The sequence below is a fragment of the Mirounga leonina genome, unplaced genomic scaffold (genome assembly GCF_011800145.1).
Source record: "Mirounga leonina isolate KUSES-001 unplaced genomic scaffold, KU_Mleo_1.0 Mir_488, whole genome shotgun sequence".
Taxonomy (NCBI): domain Eukaryota; kingdom Metazoa; phylum Chordata; class Mammalia; order Carnivora; family Phocidae; genus Mirounga; species Mirounga leonina.
The window spans coordinates 6,735,278-6,760,026 of NW_023270777.1; the positions used below are offsets into that span (position 1 = coordinate 6,735,278).

A 24,749-nucleotide genomic window follows, 5' to 3' on the forward strand; every position below is an offset into this window, starting at 1 on the left:
ACCAGGTGGACAGGGTCCTGGGCACCCTCGCGGCCGTGTGCGGGGGCGGGGGGGGGGGGGGGCGCGGCGCGGGGGGGGGAGGGGGGGGGGGGGGCGGTGCAGGGGTCACGCTGACCCGGGCAGCCCGTGCCCTCCACTGGGGCCCCGTCATCCGCCGCCGCTCACCGTGTGGTGATCCGCGTGCAGGTGGGACACGAACACGGCGGCGAGGGTGCCCAGGACCCTGTCCACCTGGTCTCCGTAGTGACGGCACAGCTGCCCAAACGTGCCTTCGCCACAGTCCAGGAGCAGGGACGCGTCGGGGCTGTGGACAAGAGCAACAGTCACTGGTGCCGGGAGAGGCTTCGAGGTCTGGAGGGTTTGCGTTTCTGGAGAAGAGGCGGAAGCGGCTGTGTGCTTCCTACGTTTTCCAGAACCTCTCGTGCTCATTCCGAGAAGCTTCTCTAAACACGAAGGCCGTTTGGACGGCCGAGCTCATTATATGAAGGGACTGATTAGCCACGGAACCCTGCAACCCCTGAACGTACGCGGAGTCCCCTGAGCCACACAGTGCTGGCACCCAGTTTGGGGAACAGGAGGGCAAAACCACGTAGCCCTGAGGACACGGGAGATGCACGTGCACCTGCTGCCCTCGTCAAGCCCCCGGGGACAGGCCGGGCCTGCCGAGCCGCTTGACTGCACCCCCTCAGCGGCCAGAGAATGCGTCCCAGACGGTGCATTTCTGCTGGCGGGGTGCACTTGTAAGTGCTGTGTGCGCCCAGCGCGTCAGCCGGCGGGCCGCCCTCCACCGCCAGCATCTCAGACGGCAAAGCCAAACTTCAGAGCCAGCCCGCTACTGCGCAGTCTGACTTCCTGCAGACGTGAACACTGCTCGGGGCCCGGACTGACCTCTCCGCGGGCCAGGACACCAGGCAAACCCAAGCGAAGCCCCCAAAACCCACCCAGTCCGGGGGCTGACGCCGAGACAGCGCACACACCCAGCAGCTGTCCCCCGCAGTCACCAGTCAGGACACGGCCCAACCAGTGGTGCAGACACCAGCTCACGCTCCGGATCCACCCCTGCCCAGCTGTGGCAACTGGGAACCTCTTGGAAGGTTAGTTTACCGATCAAGGAAATGGGCAATCACTGCTTCATAGGATTACTGTGAAAATTCAGCGAGATCATTTCTCAGCAAGGTGCACGGCCTCCGGCAGAGCCGGCTGTTTTGTCCACAGAACGGGGGATGAAGTCTGGTGACCCCAGAACCTATTAAAGGCATTAACGCCCACTACTCCCCTTCCGGACACTCCGGCCAAGGTGACAAGCATATGCACTTTGATACGGCTGCATCTTCAAAGTAGCCTGGGCGGGGGGGGGGGGGGGGGCAGGACACACGTGCCCCCGTGGATGGAGGTCTCCCGGGAGAAGAGGCGTACCTTATGTTGACAAGCGTGGCACTGACGTTTCGAATCTTCATGGGGATGGCAGAGCCCGTTCCGAGGAAAACGATTTCTGGGTACTGGCTTCTTTTCTCTGTGAAAAGCACACGCAAAAGGGTCCATTTGTTTGGGTCAGAAGTGAGCCAGCATTCAGCCCCGAGAGGGGTACATGCAGCCTCCCAGGAGGGGCTGGTCACCCCACCTGGCAGGGGTCCTTCTGAGGCGGGGCCCCCGGCTGTCTGTGGATAAGTGGCTGTCTGGAAGGCAGAGCGGATAAACCCAGAGCCTTTCCTTCCAGAGACCTGCTCTAAGTCTTTCGCATCACAAAGGGCACTTCTTCAGGCTGTGATTCATTTACTGCAAGGGGCTGGCATCCGCCTGGCGTCCAGCCCTTACCACCAGACCGGTTCTTCTTGCGGGCGCCATAACCATACTGCTGGGGGGGGGGGACCCCGGCTTTACAGGGGTGCAAACAGGCTCAGAGGATCAGCCCTCCAGATGGGAAGAGGCAGAGCCAGGACCGGAGTCCAGGGAGACCTGGTATGTCCCTTCCATGAGAGCCGAGGCTCTACACCAGCCCAGGCTGACTTCCCTGGAGAACCTACCGTCGGGGGGGTAAGGACCACCTGGCTGCATTAATGCCCCCTGCTTTCTAGTCCGGCGTTCTCTGCTTCTAGCATTAGTTGAAAAGCAGGCTAGAAAACCCAGCTACTGGAGCAGAGGTCCCCAAGCTCCCCGTAATGACTTTTCCTGATGGGGCAGTGAAAGCCCAGCAAGGTGAGTGACGTGGCCAGATCTGCCATGGCTCCCTATTAGCCAAGCGAGGACCAGATCCCGAGTTGGCAGAGGCCCGGTACAAAGTTCTTTCCAGGGTCTTGCAGGAGCTCCCAGAACCGTGGCAGATGGTGCGTGCCCGCTACACAAGGGCTGGGCACCATCACCCAACGTTCGCATTGAGCTGGTCTTCGCTGGGGAGGGCAGGCGGGCAGGCATGGGTACGGGTGTTTTTGGAGAATAAAGCAGCACAGGGTTATGGAACTAGACCTGGCTGTCATTCTCCTTAGCGCTCTGAAAACACCCGCAGGAGGGCAGCAACCAAGAGGGGAAGGCGGCTCCGGGGTCTTCTGCTCACCTGCTGGGGCTGGGCCGTCCTGCATGGCCTCCCGGTATTTCTGCACGCTTTCCTGGAAATTGGGGAGCTCCAGGGCCTCAGCTATGAATTCATCGGGATTGCAGACAATAACCGCATCCCTGCAGGGAGGACAGCATCTCAGGGACCAAAGCGGGCATGCAGCCTCAAGCAGATGCCCATCTGCAGAAAGTTCTCCAAATCAAGACCGAAGACGAAGCAACCCGGGGCAGTTCTGTTCTCCTGCCATGTGGAACCCTTCTCAGTGAAGCGGGGGCCTCGGAGCACGTTCTGAACAGCTTCGGCCCCTCAGGACATCTCAGCTCAGAGTCTGATGACCCTGGCAATACTGACATCCGGCAGGGTCCTGACCTCTGCCCGCCGGATGCCACCAGCACCCCCACGAACGTGGGCACAGCTCATCCCCCAAGAACGCTGTGGAAATGCAGGCCCTGACTTGGCGCCTCGGGGCTGGAACCCGAGGCTGTGTTCTACGATGGGGCTGGTCCCAGGCACACTGAGAGGCCAGCCTTGGATCGGCGGCTCTTCACCTGGACTGGGAGCTCTGCTAACCCGGGAGCTCACGCAGCGAGGCCAGGCCCAGCTCCCCAGGTTCTAACGCAGGAGGCCTGGGGTGTGCACTCTGCCCAGGTAAAGGCGAATCTGGGTATCGGCCAGGCTCCGAAATCCCAAGGCCGCATCTGTGGGCCCCAGTCACGCGACCGCGTGGTCTCTCAGAAAACCCAACTACTCAACACCAGAGCCTCCTCATCCAGTTACAACTAACACGGACACAACACAGCACACGGGAAGCTTCGACCTGTTCGAGATGCAGATTGGACATATGAGCCACATGGAGGGATTACTGGTGGGACCGCCCATGGGCAGAGCCCTTCTGGACGTCACGTTCACCGAGGGCCTCAGAACAGGTCACACCCCAACCCAGCCATCCCACATCTAAGAATTGCCCTAAGGGAACAAGAGTTCCACTCAAGACACTTACACACGAAACATTTAACGCTTTACATTAAACAACAACAACCTAGAAACATCTGAAATGAGCAAAACGTCCCTATATGGAGAACCCATCAAAGTCTCGTTCCTGAAGGCTGCGTAATGAATGACTCGGGAAAAGACGGACCTGTCAGGCCACAGACCCACACACACACTTTCCAGAAGACTGCATTCCCCACGTGCTCCAATTTAAAAGACAAAACGTTAACGATTCTCTCTTATCTCGGAGGAGGAGGATGGGACCCAGGGTGCCTAATCTCCATCAAACACTCACGTTCTTTGTTGTAAAACAAGAGAAGCGGTATCACCATTATCATGAGGGAAAACGCCTTTAGGAAAGAATAACCGCTGGCCTCTTCTTCCCACCTCAGCCCGGACCAGAGCAGCCGGTTCCGGGGCCGGATCTTGCTGGGGAACTCAGCCGCAGTGGCTCATTTACAGGTGCTCCAGGCCCCGGCGGCGGCAGGGACGGAGTTCAACACCCCGGACACACACCGCATGGCCTGCTCAGGCTGAAATATCTACCTCCTGGCCCTTCGCAAGAAGAGCTTGGCAACCCCCGATCTAGACCCTTTGGTCAGCTCAGAGTCCCACAGACCTCTGCCACTCCCTCCGAGGACGGAGCTGATACTTGAGGAGACATTCGCCCCGGACTGTGGGCACAGGGAAGGTGGCGTGTTCCTCCTGGAAGACACAAATCCCACTTGGTGGAGAGAAGGAACAGGCGAGGGGGCGGACCAGGGGGCCGCAGGGGACACTACCTGGCCGTGGGGGGTGGCGAGCGGGGGGAAGATGGTGGGGTGGATGAGGCTGAGCTGCGTCTGGATCTTGTGGCTGCGGAGATTGTGGACCGACGAGCAGCTCTCGTTCAGGACCAGGTGCTGGGTGGCAGGCCCAAACCTACGGCAAAGCGACGGGGCGTTCACAGCGCCCTTTAGGAGGACTCCCACGGAAGGTGTAGCGGCGACACCAGGGGCAAAGAAGGTAGCGGGAAGGGTTCAGAGAGACTAAGTGGCGGGTCCAGAAAGACCGGCTGACACAGTCCCACTCCTCTGCCTCCAAGCCCAGTGCCCTCTCCAGACCGAAGCGCCTCGGGCTGTGCTGGAAGGAGCACGCGAAGAACCCAGAAGGCTGAGATGTCCAGAGCCTGCAGCCAGGGACTGGGAACAAAGCGGAGTACGAGGCGGAAGAAGGGGCGGCACCGTACAGGGTAGGACGCGGGCCCTCCAGGGAGGGCGGGCCATGAGCAGGAGCCTGCGGGACTCGTGAGGAAGGAGCAGAGGGGGCGCCTGGGACGCGCAGGCGGGGAGGCTGGAACAGCACCCAGGCACCAGGGGCTCCGAGTTCAGCTCCAACACTCCCTCCACCCGGCTGCTGAGCTTGGCCAGTGGGGCCCCGAGGAGAAGGCAAGATGATCCCTTCTCCAGTTACTAGACGCTAGCAGACCTCGCAGGGTGGATGGCAAGAGGGAAGGGAATGGAATGAGCTGCAGACCCGTCCACACCCCGCCTGTCAGTCCCTAAACTGAGGCTCACAGAGAGCGGGTGGCAGGTCCTCCTTCGGACAGAGTGGGGAGGGTGGCAGGTGGATCCAGCTGGGCCCGACACAAGCTTTCTGCACCAGCGGTACTGCTGTCTGCTCCCCAAACTCACCCCGAACTCCGGGAGGGCAGGGAGCCCCGGCAGGAAGGGGAGGGAGCACCTCCCGGCGTGAGGGGGAGGACGGATGGAAATGCGTCCTACCTCTCCATCCACTGCTGGTATCTGGGGTCCGCAAGCACACACTCTGGGGCCATGTGAACCACGAGCGCCACGGGGGCGTCGGCATTTCCTTGGTACCTGGGCGGAAGGGAGGAGGAGGGGAGTTGGGCTTTGTACGGCGAGGCAGACTCACAACCTCCACAAACGGTGACCGTGCGGCCAGGGAAGGGCACCGCGCCGCTTGCTCTCGGGAACTGCGGGGACCCACGGCCTCTGCGCCCAGGCCAGGCTGTGCCCGGGCTGCTCCTAGAGGTACTTGAGCCCAGCAGGGCACCAACCCGGGATTCCTCTAGTCCGCAGGTTCTGGGGCTGGCCCCTGGGCCTTCCCACTGAGAGCCCGAGCCTCCTCCTGCCCCCTCCGGGCACAGGGCTCTGACCTGCGGAGCAGGACCCAAGCTCTCCCAGCCTCTTCTTGCTCCCGCTCTCCTTTATCTTTCACAGGACCTTCCCCCATGAATCTCGGGCACCTGCAGTCCCACTTTGCCGTCTGCCTTCCAGCAGACCCAAGCCACGGGTGTGGAGAATTAATATTGTCTGTAATTCCGTCTAGAGTTGTCACTTACTAACACACTGAGGTGCTTCCTTCCGGTTCCTCCCCCCAGAAAATACACGCAGTACTTTCTCCCTATCCCTCCCTTCCACACAACAGTGACCTGATGACAACACAAAGCCTGCGCCGCCACGGAACCTGGATTCACCCAGTGAGAATCAAGTGCATCTCAGGGAGAGCTGCCAACGCCAACTTAAAAGCGTTACAGCTGCCCAAAAAAGATCTGTTGTGATAAGCGGAATAAAACACTATGTGCAAAACATAAATACAAATGAGGAACAGGAGAAATATGTGTAGAGTAAACCATTAGGAATGGGAGAGAAATGAAAAGAGTGACGTGGGGGTCAAAGCTCCCCGGGACTGAAGCTGAGCTGCCCATGGGTCCACTTTCTTGGGCGACGAGAGAGAATGGCACCTGGGCCACCAGAAGAGCAGACCAAAGGTGTGTCCAGACTGAGAGTCTGTCCTGTAACACGGGCCCCGACCAAGACGGTCTCACAGCCTTCAGACCCGCCTACTCAGATTCAATACAGGCAAGCGAAGAAAACTTACTTAGGTAAAAATAACCCAAAAATGATCGGGGTATTAATTAGAACTGAAGAAAGTTCTAGAATTTGTCCTAGACTTAGCACTCTAACAGGCCACTGGTATTCTAGTCGGCAAGTGGTCTCTGGCTTTCGCTCTTTTCTAATTTCACTTCCAAGGCTGCGCGCACAAAGCCCACCAGCAGGAGTCTGGAACTCAGCGTGGCCTTCCGCAGCCACGGCTCGGTGCCAGGAGCAGCCACGGGTCAGGCAGACACCCTGACCCCGGTCGATGCCGGCTGGGCTCCCCCCACCCCCAGAGCCCTCATCACCTCTTGAAGGTGGCGTTCTCACAGATGGGTTGAATGAATCCTTCGTCTGGACATTCTACCACAACAAAGGCAAGACCAGGATCCGGAGGAGTACAGATCTCTTCAGGCAAAATCTGCAAAATCACTGGGGTCACGGTTCTCTCCCAGGGCAGAGTCACAGCTTGGCAAACACACTGACTGGCCTTCAAGTCAACGGGCCACCTTACACATAATCCCTCCTGAACAAGCACAAAGCCAACAGGAGGATCACCACCCGTGCCCCTGCCGTGTGCTCTGCTTATGTATGCCCAGGAGGCTGGCTTGCAGAGGGCGTCTCAAACCCAGGGTGGCCCCGAAACCAGGCGGGGCATTCACGGTGCCCTCAGGTCTGCGGCCACTGGTCCTGACCACCTTAGATGCCGGAGGAAACATCCTGGCTAAGAACACAGTGGCATTCCCTGGGGCCAGGGACCTAAAATCCATCCCTCGGATGCTAAGTAGATGCTCCCGAAGGCAGGCAGCGTGGACAAGCGGGTCAAGTCCAGATAAGAGACCCTGCTGTATCGCTCAGCCCAGTGAAGGAAGTCTGAGCTGTTCTACTTCCCTCAAAGGGGAGGTCTGGACCGGTGTTCCACGCCCCAGCCGTCACTGCCAAAACATCGCAAAAACGGGGCGTCTCACCTCTCTGCCCTCGTAAGTGATGCTCTTCCCGCCCTTGACGGCAGCAATGATGGGAGCGATGGCAGCTGTCCCGCTGGAAGAAGGGGCCAGCCGTCCGTGAGACACAGGCGCCCCCACCCCCCCCACCCCCCCGCCCAACGGCGCGCCCCCCGCCGGCACTCACACTGGCAGGCCCAGCTCCTTGGCTTTGAGCACCAGGAAGTTGCCCTTCTTCACGTGAAGCTGTGACAAAAAGAACGTAAACGCCACCTCAGCGAGGGAGGAAGGAGGCAGCCGGGCTTTCCCCAGCCCCCGTCCAAGCACGCCGTTCTGGTTTTACTCCCTCGTGTCACCCTCTCCCCGATCCTCAAAACGCAGCCCGGGCACTGCTCTGAGGTGAAGTACTCTATGTTCCATGCTACCTCGCGAAGAAGTGCTCTATTCTGAAATACTCCAGGACTGGAAGCTGAACGATGTAAAGCACGGGGCCTTACTTCCCCACGCTAACTTCTTATGAATGTAATAAAATGCGATCCATTTCCAAATCAAACAAAAAGGCTCCTTCGTGTGTCCTTGAGGACGAACACCCCCGTCCCACCGTCTTGCACTCGGCGTGTAGGAGCTAACAGGACGTGACCCAACCATGCCGATCCCTGTCCGACATAATATTGCAATGACAGGGACAGGGCAATCAAAGCGTGGAGGGTCTTTCCCTGGTGGTTTTCACAGACCTGCAACACGGTGTTGCTTTTACCCTGGAGGAAAGCTATAATGAACAATCCCCGATATGCTATTATGTTACAAGGGTGGACGACAATCCTGCCACAAAACCTCATAATCATCAATCATTCTGTCCCTGAAAACGTGTATTTATGTCATATGTAATAATAAAAATTAGAAAGCACATAAAATGTTAATAAATTTTTGAGTACTGAATTACATTCAATTTTCATTTTTCTTCCTTAGATCTTTAAAAGGAAATTACTCTTAGGGCAAAGCCTCCGATTTGGATCCTCAAGCCTTACTAGGATTCTAGAATTTTCTGGCTTGGCAAATGCTATCCTAGAGGAGGGATTACAGTTTAAGTGTGTGCGTATAATGCAAAGGTGATGAGCTCCAATGACATATTTAGATGATGACGTTAGCAGGGCCTGTTGTGACCCAACCTTCCCTCCACAGACCCAAATGGGTTTCAGGATGGCAACCAAGTGCTCTAACGTTTCACAGGGACTTGCAGACCTAAGGCAGGCAAAACCCCTCCCTCTACGATGAGCTGGGCTCAACCCACGAGAAACTGTTCCCACCGAGGGTGCGGGGCATGTGGAACACAGAGGCGAAGCAGAATGCAGTCCCCCGAGGCCCAGGGCACAAGCCGAGACAGCCAGGGTCTACAGGGGTGCGGGGCCCGGCACACAGGGCACAAGCCGGGACAGCCAGGGTCTACAGGGATGCGTGGCCCGGCACACAGAGCACAAGCAGGGACGGCCAGGGTCTACAGGGATGCGTGGCCCAGCACACACAGGGCACAAGCCGGGACAGCCAGGGTCTACAGGGGTGCGTGGCCCAGCACACACAGCACAAACCATCCCACCCCAAGGTCTCTACCGAGGAAGGCGGGAAGGACCTAATACAATTACAGATGACCAGAGAAACCTACCTGGAAAATTATTTTGCTGCCCCCAAATTCAGAAACACACAAGGAACAAGCCTATCAACAACCATCCTTCACTTTCATAAAAACTACTACTGAGATACAATGACAGACGGGATACCGATAATGATCTCGCAGCTAATAACGATTACTGCTGACCTTCTGGAAGGGTTATCCCTGGTGGGTGTGAGCATTTGGATAAGAAGTGCAAATATATTTTAAAGTCAACATTACTCCTCAGAAAATAACCACTGCCCACAAAAGGACAACGTAGGGCCTTACCGCAGATCAAAGTGTTTGCTGCAGAGAATCAGATTTTAGCGCACAGCCCTATTAAAACGAGGCCATTCGTCCAATTTTTAAAACACCCTATGGTAATAGAATTTTCACAGAATCGGACCGACTTCAGATTTGCGGACACAGGCCTCTGGGAATGCTAGTGGTTGCAGCTACGGTAAAATGACACAAAGTAAAACAGAGCTGGAGAAGTCTGAACGAAGGCTCAGTTCACCTGAAGGCAAACAAGGCTACCTTTATTTCTCAAGGGCAAGGCGGCCAATCACAGGCAAACATAAACCAGGGGACTTAGGAGCCGCTAGCTTTGAGTCACTGGACGAAAGCTAACCAAGGGTGACCATCACACACTCGCCAAAAGCCCACTGGAGAGGCGCTTGCTTACCTTACAGACAAAAGCTACAACCAAGGAGGGGTCCCTGCCGCTCTTTTTCTGGCCAATACCTGAGAAAAAAACACATCTGATTGTAACAAGGCAAACGGGAAGGTTTATGGGCTTCACAGACCGATGATCGTCTGAAGTTTAGTTCGGCTTCGGGCCAAATTAAATGGACATGACAGTTTGATAGAAAAGCCAAAGGAAACACTGGTGTTCTTTCCCCCGCAGACCTGTTCTTTTTCTTACTCACACCCGAGGTGGGAGTGAACGGAAAACACAAATCGCCAGGGGGAAAAACTTTAGAACTAGCTAGTGAAACGTTTAAAAAAATGACCCATTTTATCCAGATGGGGAGGAGAGAGAAAAAATAAGTTGTAAGGTGCTTTCTAAACAAGAGTATGCGAAACACCACAAAAGCCAACAGGCCTGCAGAGAAAATGCAGGTGTGGGTCTTCAGCTGGCCTTCCCAGGGAGGACGGTTCCTGGGGTCAGCCCCTTCTCGGTGGGTCTTCAGCCGGCCATCCCAGGGAGGACGGCTCCCGGGGTCAGCCCCTTCTCGGTCATCAGACAGAAAATGATCCGGGCAGAAGGAGGAACGTTAGCAGCCCTTCCCAAAACTGGACCACAGCCCCCGAAGGGGTCCTAGTCCTCTGACACATCTAAGCTTGGGATTTTTAACTCCACTTCTCAGCAGGCTGTCCTTCTGGAAGAGAAGGGGGCCAATCCCCTCACTGACCCGACTGGTCGGCTCAGTTTTCTGCATTCGTGAAAAATTCCTTTGCATTAATGAAAAACGCGAAAGCCTCTGTAGGAACCGATCTGCCAGACCCTGCCCTCCTCTGGGGACACTGAACACAGTCTGGGACCCAGCCAGGGCTGGGGGTCCGCCCCAGAGCTCTGTACTGCTGCCTTCACGGCAACCTGCCCCCCCACACTCGCCAAGTCCCACAGCACACCGAGGAGGACGGACCTGTCTGACACACGGGCTAACAGTGCCACGTGGGCACGTGAAGGGACAGAAGACTAAGAAAACCATTCTCTGGGGCGCCTGGGGGGCTCAGTCAGTTAAGCGACTGCCTTCGGCTCAGGTCATGATCCTGGAGTCCCGGGATCGAGCCCCACGTCGGGCTCCCTGCTCAGTGGGGAGCCTGCTTCTCCCTTTCACCCTCCCTCTTCTCATGCTCTCTCTCTCTCATTCTCTCTCATAAATAAATAAAATCTTTTAAAAAAGAAAACCATTCTCTTGACAGGGGCATTGTTCTGTGTAAATAGCGTTACCATCTGGAAGGTGCTGCTCCTTTTCAGCAGATCCGGAATCCGAAGACCGCCCTGGACTGAGTCGTTCTGGACTCTGAGATGACCGGCGTTCTCCACACTTGTGCTCACCTGGTTGGTAGGGAAGACAATCAAACCCCATGCTATGGAGGTGAGCGCCCGGCCAGAGCCCCACTGTTCCCACCAGTCAGCAGCAGAGCGCCCACTGAGGCAGCCTGCCTTCTCCTACGACAGCCGCAGGCTGGCTGACACACCAGCACTGTCCCAGAAGACAGACCTAGGCCGAGGGTCCCCCAGCCAGCACGGGCCACAGCCTCATGGAGAAGCCACCTGTCATGTGCTAGGAAGGGAGGAACAGCGAGGGATGCAAATCAGGCCCAGGGGTCGGCAGGGGTCAGGAAGAGAAGACATCGGACCAGGAGCAAGCCAGGCAGGGAGAGTTCTGATGTGACCGGCTGTCTCACTGACCCCCGAGCACGTCTGCCTCTGTTCAAGCGAAACCACCCGACCCCCACCCCCTGCCGGCACCCTGCAAGCTTCGTCTCCTGGCCAGGGCCGGACTTCTCTGCCCCTCGCTGGGCGCTCTGATCTGTGTCCCCTCAGCACTTGGCAGGCATCAGAGGAGTGTCAAGGAAATGTCCCCAGCGTCCTGTGTTCTAGCAACCGGTAAAACCCGGCATGGAGTGTGACTGGCCTGATCCGCCGACTGTGTGTCCCTAAGTCAAAACCACACCATCTGGCCCTGGGGCCTATGAAGGTTCATGAGACCTTCTGACCTGCTCACAACGCTTCCAACAGCATTAGTATTTATGGAAAAGGGTTACCAGTGCAAACCTCTCCAGCAACCTCTCTCCAAAGGGGTACTTCCACCTGCGGCAAATAAACCGGAAGCAGTAAACGTGTACATCTGAGAGCCGTCTATTTTCTGACACTACTTGATTACATAACATCCCAAAGTATAACCATGATCGTTACCTAGGGGCTAAACGTGTCTGTCTGTAAAATTATAAGCTTCCTAAGGGCAGGAACCATGTCTTAATTTCTCAGCTAAATTTCCTAATCATATTCAGAAACACAAAACTGGGTACACAGAGCCAATATTCCAGCAGTTTCTATCTTTACCCCACATTTTCCTTGCCTGGGACCTGCAGCCCTCCCTCCTGCTAGGAAATGGGACTTGCGCACTCACTGTATATGGGGATCTGGAAGACAGTCATGGTCTCATCCTTGTACTCTGGTGCCGAGTGGGGCCGGACAGCTGCACGAGAAAGACCAAGGACAGTGATCGTACTGGACAAACACACTGGGGAAAAATGAGCTTTCCCGATCACCAACCACAGCAACTGATTTACCCTGGAAGATGGCTGGGAATCTACACTAAACCCAGAATCTCTGAATAAATAACAATTTTTAGGAAAGAAGCACCCACGTATTTTCATCGGCTGTTAAGATTTACTACGCTAAAAAAACAAAACAAAAAACAAAAAAAACCCCACATAATATGATAACTACCTGTTAAAAAATTAATTAAAAAAACCAATTCTCAAATTTAAGAGGCATAAGTTAACACACGGCATTGGGAGGCCAGGGAGTTGACCATCTCAACTGTAAGAACTGGAATTCAATTTGAAGTAAAATATTAGTGTTTCTATTGAAGAGGTGCATTGACAAGCCGGGGAGGCACGCGGCCTTCAGCATGGGGCCCTGCTGGCCTCCTTGGTTAGGCCTCTCCCCAGGAAGAGGCCACGTGCCTCCCAGCTCCGCCGGAGCAATTCGACTGAGAACCACCTCTAAACTATATCTGGAGGCACGACGTGGGGGCACAGGAATTGCAACAGGCACTATTTTCAAAATTCATCTCATTGATGAAGCATTTTATGTTAAGGCTTAATTTAGTCCAAGTTTTATGGATTCTAGTTTGGGAGACTGGGGCATATATAAGAAAGAAATGGCAGATGGTGAGTCAGACTCAGGAACATACCCAGGTCTATTCCTTTCAGTGGACCAGAAAATATCTTGATAGCTTCTAGGTATTTTTCCTACAAAAGACAAAGAAAGAAGCAGTTATGGTTGTACAGACAGAATGCTCCGGCAGCACGCAAGAATTATCAAAGGGCATCAACATAGGGGCGCCTCGGTGGCTCGGTCAGTTGAGTGTCCGACTTGATTTCAGCTCCGGTGGTGATCTCAGGGTCGTGAGATCAAGCCCTGCGTGGGGCTCTGTGCTCAGTGGGGAATCTGCTTGAGATTCTATCTCTCTCTCTCTCTTGCTCTCTCTCCCCCCACTCACCTGCACACGTACTCTCTAAAATAAATAAGTAAAATCTTTAAAAAGTATCCATCAAGGAAAAAAAAATCAGTATTTTATTGTACTCTCTTTTTTAAAAAGTTAGTAGATGGGGAGGGAGCTTGGGTGGCTCAGTCAGTTAAACAGTTAAATGTCTGCCTTGGGCTCAGGTCACGATCCCAGTGTCCTGGGATCCAGTCCTGCTGCATCAGGCTCCCTGTAGGGAGCCTGCTTCTCCCTCTGCCTCTGCCCCTCCCCCTGCTTGTGCTCTCTCTCAAATAAATATATAAAATCTTTAAAAAAACAAAACAAAACAAAAAAGCCATGGGGCGCCTGGGTGGCTCAGTCATTAAGCATCTGCCTTCGGCTCAGGTCATGATACCAGGGTCCTGGGATGGAGCCCCGCATCGGGTTCCCAGCTCGGCGGGAAGCCTGCTTCTCCCTCTCCCACTCCACCTGCTTGTGTTCCCTCTCTTCCTGTGTCTCTATCAAATAAATAAAATCTTAAAGAAAAAAAAAAAAACTTTAAAAAAGTTAGTTTAGGGGCGCCTGGGTGGCTCAGTTGTTAAGTGTCTGCCTTCGGCTCAGGTCATGATCTTGGGGTCCTGGGATCAAGCCCCGCATCGGGCTCCCTGCTCAGCGGGGGGCCTGCTTCTCCCTCTCCCACTCCCCCTGCTTGTGTTCCCCCTCTCGCTGTGTCTCTGTCAAATGAACAAAATCTTTAAAAAAAAAAGTTAATTTTGTCCCCCCTGCCAGCTTTATTGAAATGTAATTGACACATAATATTATGTAAGTTTAACCTGCACAAGATGATGATTTGTCTATATTGCAAAATGACTACCACCATGTGGCTAACATCCATCACCTCAGTTATAAATAAATCTTTAAAAAAAAAAAAAAAGGAGGCATCAACATGAACTTTAGTATTTTGAACTGCCTTTACACAAATATTTACAGTGTCCGCTATATGCCAGGTACCAAGGGTTTAGCAGGGGACACGGTCCCCGCCCTCGTGAAACTTAAAATCCAGTGGCGAGAGAAGTGAAACAGATGAGCACGGACAGCTGGGTAGCAGCAGTTGTGCTAAGGATCTGCAAGAAGCTGGAGAGACACAGGGGCCAGGGGGGCACCTGTCTGGAGAGTCAGGCGGGTTCCTGAGTGGCATGTCCTTTCAGCGGAGCCCTGAAGGCTCAGAAGCAAAGCCGTGGGATGGGAAGGGGCTTCAGGGAAGGGCCGAGAGTGGCCCACGGAGCTCCGGCGGGGAGACTGGAGACAGATGCCAAGTCGGACACTCAACTTCTCTGCAGTGCAGGCCTGATAATGCTGATAATGCTGTTCGCGCTGCCCTACAGAGAAGCCCCGAGGGTTCTGGGTGTGACACTCCTACACATACGCCCAGAGGTTCCTCTGGCTACTGTTGCGGGGGGTGGGGGAGGATATGCAGCTGTCACAGTAGACAGGGAAGGCTTTACGGAGGAGACAAATGGGTGGATTTGAGGCACTATTTTAGAGACAGAATGAACAGGCCTTGGTGACTGGTTACCTTTCACCTTTTTTTTTTTTTTAAATATATTATTTATTTAAGAGAGAGAGAAGCAGACTCCCTGCTGAGCAGGGAGCCCGATGCAGGGCTCGATCCCAGGACCCTGGGATCATGCCCTGAGCCAAAGGCAGATGCTTAACCCACTGAGCCACCCAGGCGCCCACCTTTCATCTTACCAAGTGGGAAATGAATGGTCAGCCAGCAGTGTAAACAATGTGCACACAGCTTCTCAACAATGTTCAGAAGCTGTTCTGGAAGATATGAAGAGGTCTGAAATGTAATAAAAATAAATGCTAACATTCCCTGTGGGCCTCCTTGGTGCCCAACATGTAATAAGTTGGTTCGGTGTTTTTTATGTGTATTTCGTGAAATCCTTAGCAACTTTGTGGAATTCACAGCCATCTCACAGATGAATAGACTGAGGCTCTAAGAGGTAAAGGAACTGGTGCAAGGTCGTACAGTTAATCCGGCTTTGGACTCAGGTCTCCTTAACTGGAAAGGCTCCACCACCTGTTAACTCTGGAGGGCCAAAGACGAATTTGCAGGGACAGAAATGCTTGTCACTGACACAAAGAAAGGAGGCGTCGGCTCTGAAAGCTGAGTCAGGAGGGACTCACCAGTTGTGGGGGTCCAGAAAGCACACACTTTGGGAGCCCAGTTTCCTTTAAGGTAAGAATCATTCCTGGAAGGAGAAAGAACATCAGCTGTCTCATCACGGCGGCTGCAGCTGCCACCGGGAGGCCCACTCCGTACTTAACCAGCTACATCTCTACTTGTCCTCATTCCTGCTTCTGCACAGTGATCACGGGCCCTGGGCAGAAGTGACTCCTGCTGGAGGCGTAGGGGACACCCGATATTCCTCAGATGCCTCCAGAATGGGCAGGGCTGAGACTGGGGCGAGGCAGTGAGGCACCCGGGAAGCAAAATCACATCAAATGATGGGACGCCCTTAAATTCTGTCGCCCAGGCCCCTCGCTGCCTTGCCCTGCAGGGTCTCCGCTCTGAGAACGGGAAGGGCTCAACGCTGCACTCCCTCCTATCCATGTCACAAAGCTTATGGACTTTGGCAGCGACACAATCTTGACCTTCCTCGCTGGTGGGCATGCACAATGGGGTAATCCGGAGAGCGGGTATGTGTGTGTGGCGGCGAGAGTCTCGGTGGTAAGTGCGTGTCCTGTAACCCACTATATCCTCCAGTTTACTGGCACGTATCTCCAGTCCAGCAACTCAATAAACAGAGTAGATGACAATGCTTGGAAGCAGCATTCATGTCCAAATCTGTCCTTTTGAGTCACAGCTTTCCAAGCTGTGGCTGACAGGGCAAGCGTAGAAAGAATTCCAGCTCCCCCGGACTTGGAAGATGGGGGGGCGGGGAACAAGGCTGACTAAAATCCCAGCCTCTGACCTCAGAAAGAATATACTTACCACACAACCCCCCCACATTACACCAGTGCATTCGGGTCAGGAATATGTTATCCAAACGAGCCACCTTCAACCTAAGAATGACAAAACATTTGAGCAGGACCGAACAAGTCGACCAAGGAACCCTCTCTTCTGCTTTAAAAACACTCCTGTCGGGGCGCCTGGGTGGCTCAGTGGGTTGAGCGACTGCCTTCGGCTCAGGTCGTGATTCCGGAGTCCTGGGATCGAGCCCCACATCGGGCTCCCGGCTCGGTGGGGAGCCTGTTTCTCCCTCTGACCTTCCCCCCTCTCATGCTGTTTCTCGCTCGCTCTCTAATAAATAAATAAATAAAATCTTAAAAAAAATAAATAAATAAATACAAAATAAAAACACTCCTGTCTCTCCCCATGGAGAAGCCCCCACGAGCATCTCCGCCCCAAAAGAAAACGGTTGACTCACTTGTGCTCCTGCATGAGCCTCTGGACGCCTTCTCCACAGTTGAAGAGGTACCTACAGGACAAACATTAGGCAAGATACTCAGAAGATGCGACTCTGTAAAATCTCTGCCGCGGTTTTAGATGCTTGATTGTACACTACAGAAAACAAACAAAAAAACACCAAAAAGCAAAACAGAACAAAACCTCATGTTGGGCTACTGGGCTGCATTTCTGGCGTGAGGATGCTGCCGGGGAGCCCTCCCTGAGAGACGCCAGCATGGGACTGGGGGCCTCACAGGCTGATGCTGGGGTAAGGTGGGTGCTTTCCCCCATCAGCTCCTCACCTGACCTGACACCCCACACGCCAGCCACGAGGTCCCGGTCTTGGGGCGCACGGGAGCCAGTGCGGCCCAAAGTGTGCCAAGTGGGGCCTCGGGACCCCGGCTGGAAAGAGGACGCTCACACCCAAGTCTGGGGCTCCTCCGGGGCTCCCGGGAACTCCACGGGCGTGGGATGTAAGGCATCGGGATCCCCCACCACCCCCCGAGGGCCCAACGTGGGCTGCAGCAGCGGAATCCCACACGAGTGACGCGTGGGGGACCCCGGCGCGCAGCACGCGGGCCGGGCGGGGCGCACTGACCGGTTGTACTCGGAAAACACGTAGAGCGCCGCGCCCACATCCCGGCCGCCGGCCGCCACCACCTGCAGGTACACGGTGTTCGGGCCCCCGGGCTCCCACGCCGCGCCGCGCTTCTCCCGCGTGCGCAGGTGCCGCAGCGGGTCCTTGGGCGGCCGCTGGCGGCGGGCGGGCCCCTGCGACATGGCGCGCCCGGCCGCGGAGCGCAACAGCAGCACCGAGCGGAGAGCCCACATGCACCAGCCTCCTTCCTAACGCGCCCGGTCACCCGGCTCCTCGTGCCCCCACGCCCCGCCCTCCGCCCCGCCCCTCCGCCCCGCGTGGCAGGCCCAGCCATTCAGCGCGCCGCGAGCCGAGCTGCCCGCCCACGCGAGGCCGCGCGTCCAATAGAGAGGAGCCTTGCCCCTCGCGACCTGTCAATTGGCGACGACCATAGAGTAGGCGCAGGCTAGAGGGCCCCTGTCGATTCTTTCCGGAAACTCCCCTTCGCGTGGGGCGGGAGTTCCGGGAGCGCGGAGCCGGAAGGAGCCGTCCTGGCACGGGAGCCGGTTTGGGGGATTTCGGGGCGGGAGAAGGGCGCTCGAGCGCCGTCTCCAGCGACTGCGATCTGTCCCGCTGGGCGGGTCCGGCCTTGGAGCTCTGATTTGTTCTTACTTGCGGTGGTGGTTAGGATGGAACGGGAGGAGGTGGGTTGCGGAGAGCGTTAACATAGGAACGTTCACGGATTTCATTTCCGGCGTGATTCGCGGGGATGCAGGCTTCATAGGATTGTCTTTACGGTCTTTGGGACAGAAGGGCAAAAATAGGGGTTAAGAGAACAAGCTCTGGAGCAGGAGAGCCTTGGTTCGTTTATTAATCGGGTGATCGTGACCCGTGAGCCTCAGTTTCCTTGTCTGTAAAGTGGGCGGGAGTAACAGTAACTGTGCTTTAAGGTCTTTATAACTAAAGCACCTGGTAACATCTTTTTTTTAATTTTAATTTTTTTTTGAGAGAGAGAAAATGAGAGAGAGCATGAGAGGGGGGAGGGTCAGAGGGAGAAGCAGACCCCCAGCCGAGCAGGGAGCCCGATGCGGGACTCGATCCTGGGACTCCAGGATCACGACCTGAGCCGAAGGCAGTCGCTTAACCAACTGAGCCACCCAGGTGCCCCTCATCTTTTTTTTTTTAAAGATTTTATTTATTTATTTGAGAGAGAGAGAATGAGAGACAGAGAGCACGAGAGGGAAGAGGGCAGAGGGAGAAGCAGACCCCCTGCCGAGCAGGGAGCCTGATGCGGGACTCGATCCCGGGACTCCAGGATCATGACCTGAGCCGAAGGCAGTCGCTTAACCAGCTGAGCCACCCAGGCGCCCTCTTTTTTTTCTTTTTAATGTGAGATTTTATTTATTTATTAGAGAGAGAGAGAGCACATGAGAGGGGGCAGGGTCAGAGGGAGAAGCAGACCCCCAGCCGAGCAGGGAGCCCGATGCGGGACTCGATCCCGGGACTCCAGGATCATGACCTGAGCCGAAGGCAGTCGCTTAACCGACGGAGCCACCCAGGCGCCCAAGCACCTGGTAACCTCTTGAAAGCGCTTCCAGGGGCAGTGGTAGGAATGAGGCGCTCGGTAAAGGGTGGCAAGAATGAAAGGGAAGGAACAGGCTTCAAGCCACGTAAAATGATTGGAAACGACCTGCCGTGGCTGAAGAGGTGCTGCCGGGGCATGGCTGGGTTGGGGTCCCGGGACAAGCCGTTTGAAGAGCATTAGAGGACTTACGGTCCCCTTCGCGTAGCTGATGGGGATTTCTGCCTGAGCGAGATTTGAGTTAAAAAGCCTCTAGAGGGGCGCCTGGGTGGCTCAGTCGTTAAGCGTCTGCCTTCGGCTCAGGTCATGATCCCAGGGTCCTGGGATCGAGCCCCGCATCGGGCTCCCTGTTCCGCAGGAGGCCTGCTTCTCCCTCTCCCACTCCCCCTGCTGTGTTCCCTCTCTTGCTGTGTCTCTCTCTGTCAAATAAATAAATAAAATCTTTAAAAAATAAAAAAATAAAGCTAATTCAAGTCAAAGGTGATCAGTGAGTAACTCAACTGCCTGCTAGAACAAAACTCAATACTATTCAGAGGAAGATTAACAGAATCCTTAGCATCTACAATGTGCCATCCACAATATCTATGATGTAACCCCAAATTATTTAATTTAAAAACATGAAAATATGACTTAAAGTCATGGAAAAAGTATTCAAGAGAAACCAACCCAAAGATGGTCCAAGGACTGCAATAAAAATATAGTCATAATGAGAGAAGAGATAGGGACTTTCTACAGAGAAACAAATTATAAAAAGAACCGAATGCAAATTCTAGAAAAAAAGAACCATCAACCCGGATTTCCACATCCAGTAAAAACATCTTTCAAAAATCAGAATTAAAATAAAGACATCTGCTTTTAGAATGTGTTCAAAATTGAGGCGCCTGGGTGGCTCAGTCAGTTAAGCATCAGACTCTTGATCTCAGGTCAGGTCTTGATGTCAGGGTCGTGAGCTCAGGCCCTGTGCTGGGTTCCACGCTGGGTGTGGAGTCTACTTTAAAAAAAGGGGGGGGGGGCACCTGGGTGGCTCAGTCGTGAAGCGTCTGCCTTCGGCTCAGGTCATGATCCCAGGATCCTGGGATCGAGCCCCGCATCGGGCTCCCTGCTTCTCCCTCTCCCACTCCCCCCTGCTTGTGTTCCTGCTCTCGCCGTCTCTCTGTCAAATAAATAAATCTTTAAAAAAAATAAAAGCCTCTAGAGATACAAGGAGCACCCTGACTCAGGCAGTTGGGTTTACCTGGAAGCTGCACCCAAATATGAAACTGGCTCGTGGAAGGCTAGCAGCGCACAACTATGAAAATGCAGCTTCTGTACTTGCTGGTGAGGGTCCGGGAAATAGCACCTCGGCTACTGTCGCCTGAGGGGGAGGGGGGGGCTAAAGCAGAGAAAGGGCTGTGGCACTGCCATCCCCACAGGTATTCAAAACAAAAACAACAGGGGTGGCTTAGTTGGTTGAGCGTCTGTCTTTGGCTCAAATCGTGATCCTGGGGTGTCTGGGCTGGAGCCCCCGCATTGGGGCTCCCTGCTCAGCCGGAAGCCTGCCTCTCCCTCTGCCTGCTGCTTCCCCTGCTCATGCCCTCTGGGTCAAATAAATAAAATCTTTAAATAAAAACAATACCTGATCCGCAAAATGAAAAGGCAACCTACAGAATGAGCAGAAAGATTTTCAAATCGTGCCTGTTAAAGGGTTAATACACAAAATCCATAAGGAACTGCAACTGGATAGCAAAAAAAAAAAAAAAAAAAAAACCCAATTTAGAGATGGGCAAAGGAATACGCCTTTTTCTTCTGAGGGAAACCCACAAATGGCCAACAAGTGCGTGAAAAGGTGCTAAACATCACTAATCAGGAAAACGCAGATGGAAACCACAAGCTACCACCTCACACCTGTTAGAACGGTTTTATCAAAAAGACGAAACAAGTGTTGACGAGGATATGGAGAAAAGGGAGCCTTGTGCTCGGTTGGTGGGAGTGTAACCCGGTGCAGCCTCTAGGGAAAACGATAGGGAGGTTCCTTAAAAAAAAAAAAATTTAAAAATAGAATCATAGGATCCAGCAATTCCCCACTTCTGGGCGTATATCCAAAGGACATGCATTCACTGTCTTGAAGAGACATATGCACCCCATGTTCACTGCAGCATTATTCACAGCAACCAGAACATGGAAAGAACCTGAGTGTCCATTGATGGGTGAATGGATAAACAAAATGTGAGCTATGTATGTATATCCCTGTATAAATATATAGACTTGTAACTATTATTGTACAATATGCATAATGTTTGTATAAAAGATTTATGCAATAGTATGTAACATGTATCAATTATAATTATTGCATATATATAAAGCAATATTAGCAAACAAGGGTTTGCAACATCTTGGATGGGACTTGAGGGCATTATGCTAAGTGCAAGAAGTCAGAGAAAGACAGACTGTATGATCGCAGTTATAGATGGAATTTAGAAAGAACTGAACTAGTGATGAGGGAGAAGGCAAGCTGAGGACAAAGACACCCTGCAACCTCCTCCCCACCCCCGGGTAGGACCTGTGTGACATTCTTCCCGGGATCTCCCAACTATCTTAATGTTAATACCTTGCTAGAGGGGAAAACATCCTTACCTTGACAATGGCAAGGTCTCCGGTATCTTGTTGGTATCTTGTAGGTCGGTCCTCTTTAGCATATGAAAGTTCTTTTGAAACCTCCCTTTTCCTTACTTCCCCCAACTCCCAAGTATATAATCACCAGTCCTCAAGCTCCCAGGAGCTGTCCACTGGCCCTGTCCCCGTGCTTTAATAAACCACCATTTTTGCACCAAAGGCATCTCCAGCAGCAGCTCTGGACCTCACCTATATTCCGAAACCACATCACTAGAAACAGAGAGGAGGTTGGTGGTTACTCTGGGGGTTGGGGGTGGTGGAGGATGAAGGTGGTCAAAGGGTACGAAACTCCATTATAAGTTCTGGGGATCTAGTGTGCAGCGTGGTGATTATAATTAACAATACTATATGCTTGAAAGTTGCTACGAGAGTTTAGATCTTAAAAGTTCTGACCACCACACACACAAATAACTGAGGTGATGGATGTTATTTACATGATGGTAATCATTTTGCGATACAGACTTATCATCTTGGGCAGCTTAAACTTACACAATATTATAGGTCAATTACATCTCAAAACGGGGGGGAAGTGGGGGACAAAATAAATTACTAAATTTTTTAAAGTTAGAAAGTGCAATAACAAACGTACTGATTTTTTTTCCCTTGATGAATACTTTTTTTTATTTTTAAGATTTAGAGTGAGAGAGCATGCGAGTTGGGGGGAGGGGCAGGAGGAGAGGGAGAATCTTCCAGAGGACTCCCCGCTGAGCATGGAGCCTGATACGGGGCTGGATCTCATGACCCTGAAATCATGACCTGAACAGAAATCAAGAGTGGACGCTTAACCAACCACACCACCCAGGCGCCCCTTGATGAATACTTTAGATCTTTTTAAAAACTATTAAATTCCACACACAAAAATAAATTGTGGTTTTATTTAACTGGTTCTCTAGGCTCCCGTCTGTCAGGTGATCCCAAACTGCTTAAAAAATAAAGGAAGAATCACTGTTGGTCATCTATTTGTATAAAATTCCAAAGATGGGTGAAGAAGGTAGGGCAAGTTAGTGGTTATCAGATTGTTTCCAGGGCATGGTATGCTATTCTGCAGTGACGCTCTGGGTCCTATTTTTGTGCCTAAAATAAAAAGACAAAAGCCCGGACTTCCCCGATCTGAATTTATCCTGGAATGTAAATCCCATTGAGTACAGGGCTTTTGTCAGTCTGGTTCTCTGCTTTATCATCAGCTCCTAGTGATAGGGCCTGGATTATGGAAGGCAAATAACACTAGGAAATTAGGAAGAACGCAGTCGCTTCAATGCATCTGTGCTCTTGTAATTGAACAGGGCCCCACATTCGATCCAGACAGCAACAAATGTGTTCTCAGATGGGATGGTCTGACCGGTGCTTCCAGAAGGAGGAGTCAGAGACAGAAGAGTGTCTCCAGACTTGGAGTAGAGGGAGCCGGACAGCAGAGCCACAGGGAAAATGGACACAGAGGCAGGGGGCTTTCCAGATTCAGCGATACCAGCATTTTATACAACCCAAATACTTCCTCTCGCATTGAGTCTCTTAACGTTGTCCATTGCTGTGTATACGAACGACCCCAAAAGTCAAGAGGCTTGAGAACCATTTCCAATCATCTTAACGCTCACAGTTTTGCTCACCGAGGATGGCCCATCCTTCTGTCCCTTGCGGTGGCTGCCAGGGTAGCTTGGTGGGTGGAGGATCCTGCCTGGCATCACTCCTGGGTCTGGGGCCTTGGTGCTGGCTATGGTTTGGGGTACACCTCCACATGGACTCACCCTCCACCCAAATCCTTCTCATCGGGTAGTCAGGCTGAACTTCCCAAGAAGGTAAACGTGAAACGCCGGTGCTCCCGAAGGACCAGGCTCGGGGGGTCAAAGCAAGTCACAATCAGACCCGCCCAGATTCAAGGGGAAGGGCAATACATTTCACCCCTTGTCGTGGAAGATCAAAGACATTGCAGAGAGACACCTGGAAGGAAAGAGTCCATGCTTCCCCAGAACCCTCTGATGACCCTGTGAGTTTCCGTGAAGATGGGGCCATCAGGCCAAATAAGGTGGCTGCTGAACCCTGGTTTACGGGTGTTCCCATAGATGTACAAATATAAATGTGGAATTTACTACTTGGCTCTTCGGTGTCTAAACTTGCACGTATGGGTGCCGTGAGTCCGTCCCCTCACCCCAGCCATCTCTGTGTACCTCCCAGATCTTAATTTCTGCATCCACAACGCTGATGCAAATCCTGGGCTCCCTAGGCTCTCCTGAGCAGACCAGGGGACACCTACTCTTGGGGCCTGAAGCACCCACTGATGTTCCCCATACATACATTCATTCCTGTGTTTATTCAATCAACACGTGGACCTTGTACTATGTTCTAGATCCTCTGCTAAGACGTCGGTGTACAGATAACGAATAGGACCAACATAGTCTTGCCACCCAGAAGCTCAGAAAGCTGGTGTCTTGGGGGCTGGGATGGGGATGTGGCCCCAGGACAGAGGAAAATGTTCTAGGGGAATGTAGGCAAGGATGCTGTCTTCCTTGGGTCTAACTCAGGTGTTCCTGCTTTAGACCCCCCCAGAAACCTGACAACTCAAGACCTTTTTTTAAGCAAACGTTACTTTGAAACAAATCATATAGTCTTCCAAAGACAAATTCTATTGCCCTCAAGTTCCTCAGCAGGTTCTCAAAACTACGTATTCTTAGTTACAAAGAACTTCGAAATAGTTCAAGCAGGAATTTCTTAGCTTAGCCTCCCCAGCTATATTCTCTGGGGCTGTCACACTGCCCCCCTCCCTTTGCAGGCAGGAGGAGCCCTCTGCAGGCTTTGCTTATTGATCTAACCCTCTGTATGCATTAGTTCATTTACTACTACTCACAAATCTGCTAGCATGGGGCGCCTGGGTGGCTCAGTTGGTTAAGCGACTGCCTTCGGCTCAGGTCATGATCCTGGAGTCCCAGGATCGAGTTCGGCATCGGGCTCCCTGCTCGGCAGGGAGTCTGCTTCTCCCTCAGACCCTCCCCTCTCCTGCTCTCTCTCAAATAAATAAATAAATAAAATCTTTTTTAAAAAAAAGAACTTCTTTAAAAAAAAAAATCTGCTAGCATGTAATTCTTACCCCCTTTCACAGAAGGGAAAACACACTCAGAAGCTCAATAACCTGCTTATTGTCTACACACCTGCCTGACTTCAAAGCCTGCAAGGCCTCACCAGCAGGCCGGCTTATCAGCGCCTAGAGATAGGATTCAGATGTTTTGGCCTAGGCTCCTCGTTCAGGGAGGGACTCAGATTTAAACCTTG

The 24,749-nt window shown here is 53.2% G+C and overlaps 1 protein-coding gene across 1 annotated transcript in view; it reads right to left on the reverse strand.

The window, feature by feature from the left end:
• The window catches only part of ELAC2 (elaC ribonuclease Z 2), a 21,966-nt gene extending 4,421 nt beyond the window's left edge, over window positions 1-17,545 (reverse strand). The window contains exons 1-17 of the mRNA XM_034989628.1: window positions 17,276-17,545; window positions 16,658-16,708; window positions 16,222-16,292; window positions 15,414-15,478; window positions 12,948-13,005; window positions 12,156-12,224; window positions 10,970-11,077; window positions 9,698-9,756; window positions 7,552-7,610; window positions 7,389-7,461; window positions 6,729-6,841; window positions 5,305-5,400; window positions 4,324-4,462; window positions 4,161-4,246; window positions 2,552-2,670; window positions 1,417-1,513; window positions 166-304 (exon numbers count right to left, since the gene is read on the reverse strand). Coding sequence (XP_034845519.1) covers window positions 166-304; window positions 1,417-1,513; window positions 2,552-2,670; window positions 4,161-4,246; window positions 4,324-4,462; window positions 5,305-5,400; window positions 6,729-6,841; window positions 7,389-7,461; window positions 7,552-7,610; window positions 9,698-9,756; window positions 10,970-11,077; window positions 12,156-12,224; window positions 12,948-13,005; window positions 15,414-15,478; window positions 16,222-16,292; window positions 16,658-16,708; window positions 17,276-17,508 — 1,635 coding nt within the window. The 5' untranslated portion in view covers window positions 17,509-17,545. The remainder of the gene's footprint in view (window positions 1-165; window positions 305-1,416; window positions 1,514-2,551; window positions 2,671-4,160; window positions 4,247-4,323; window positions 4,463-5,304; window positions 5,401-6,728; window positions 6,842-7,388; window positions 7,462-7,551; window positions 7,611-9,697; window positions 9,757-10,969; window positions 11,078-12,155; window positions 12,225-12,947; window positions 13,006-15,413; window positions 15,479-16,221; window positions 16,293-16,657; window positions 16,709-17,275) is intronic.
• Window positions 17,546-24,749: the final 7,204 nt, after the last annotated feature.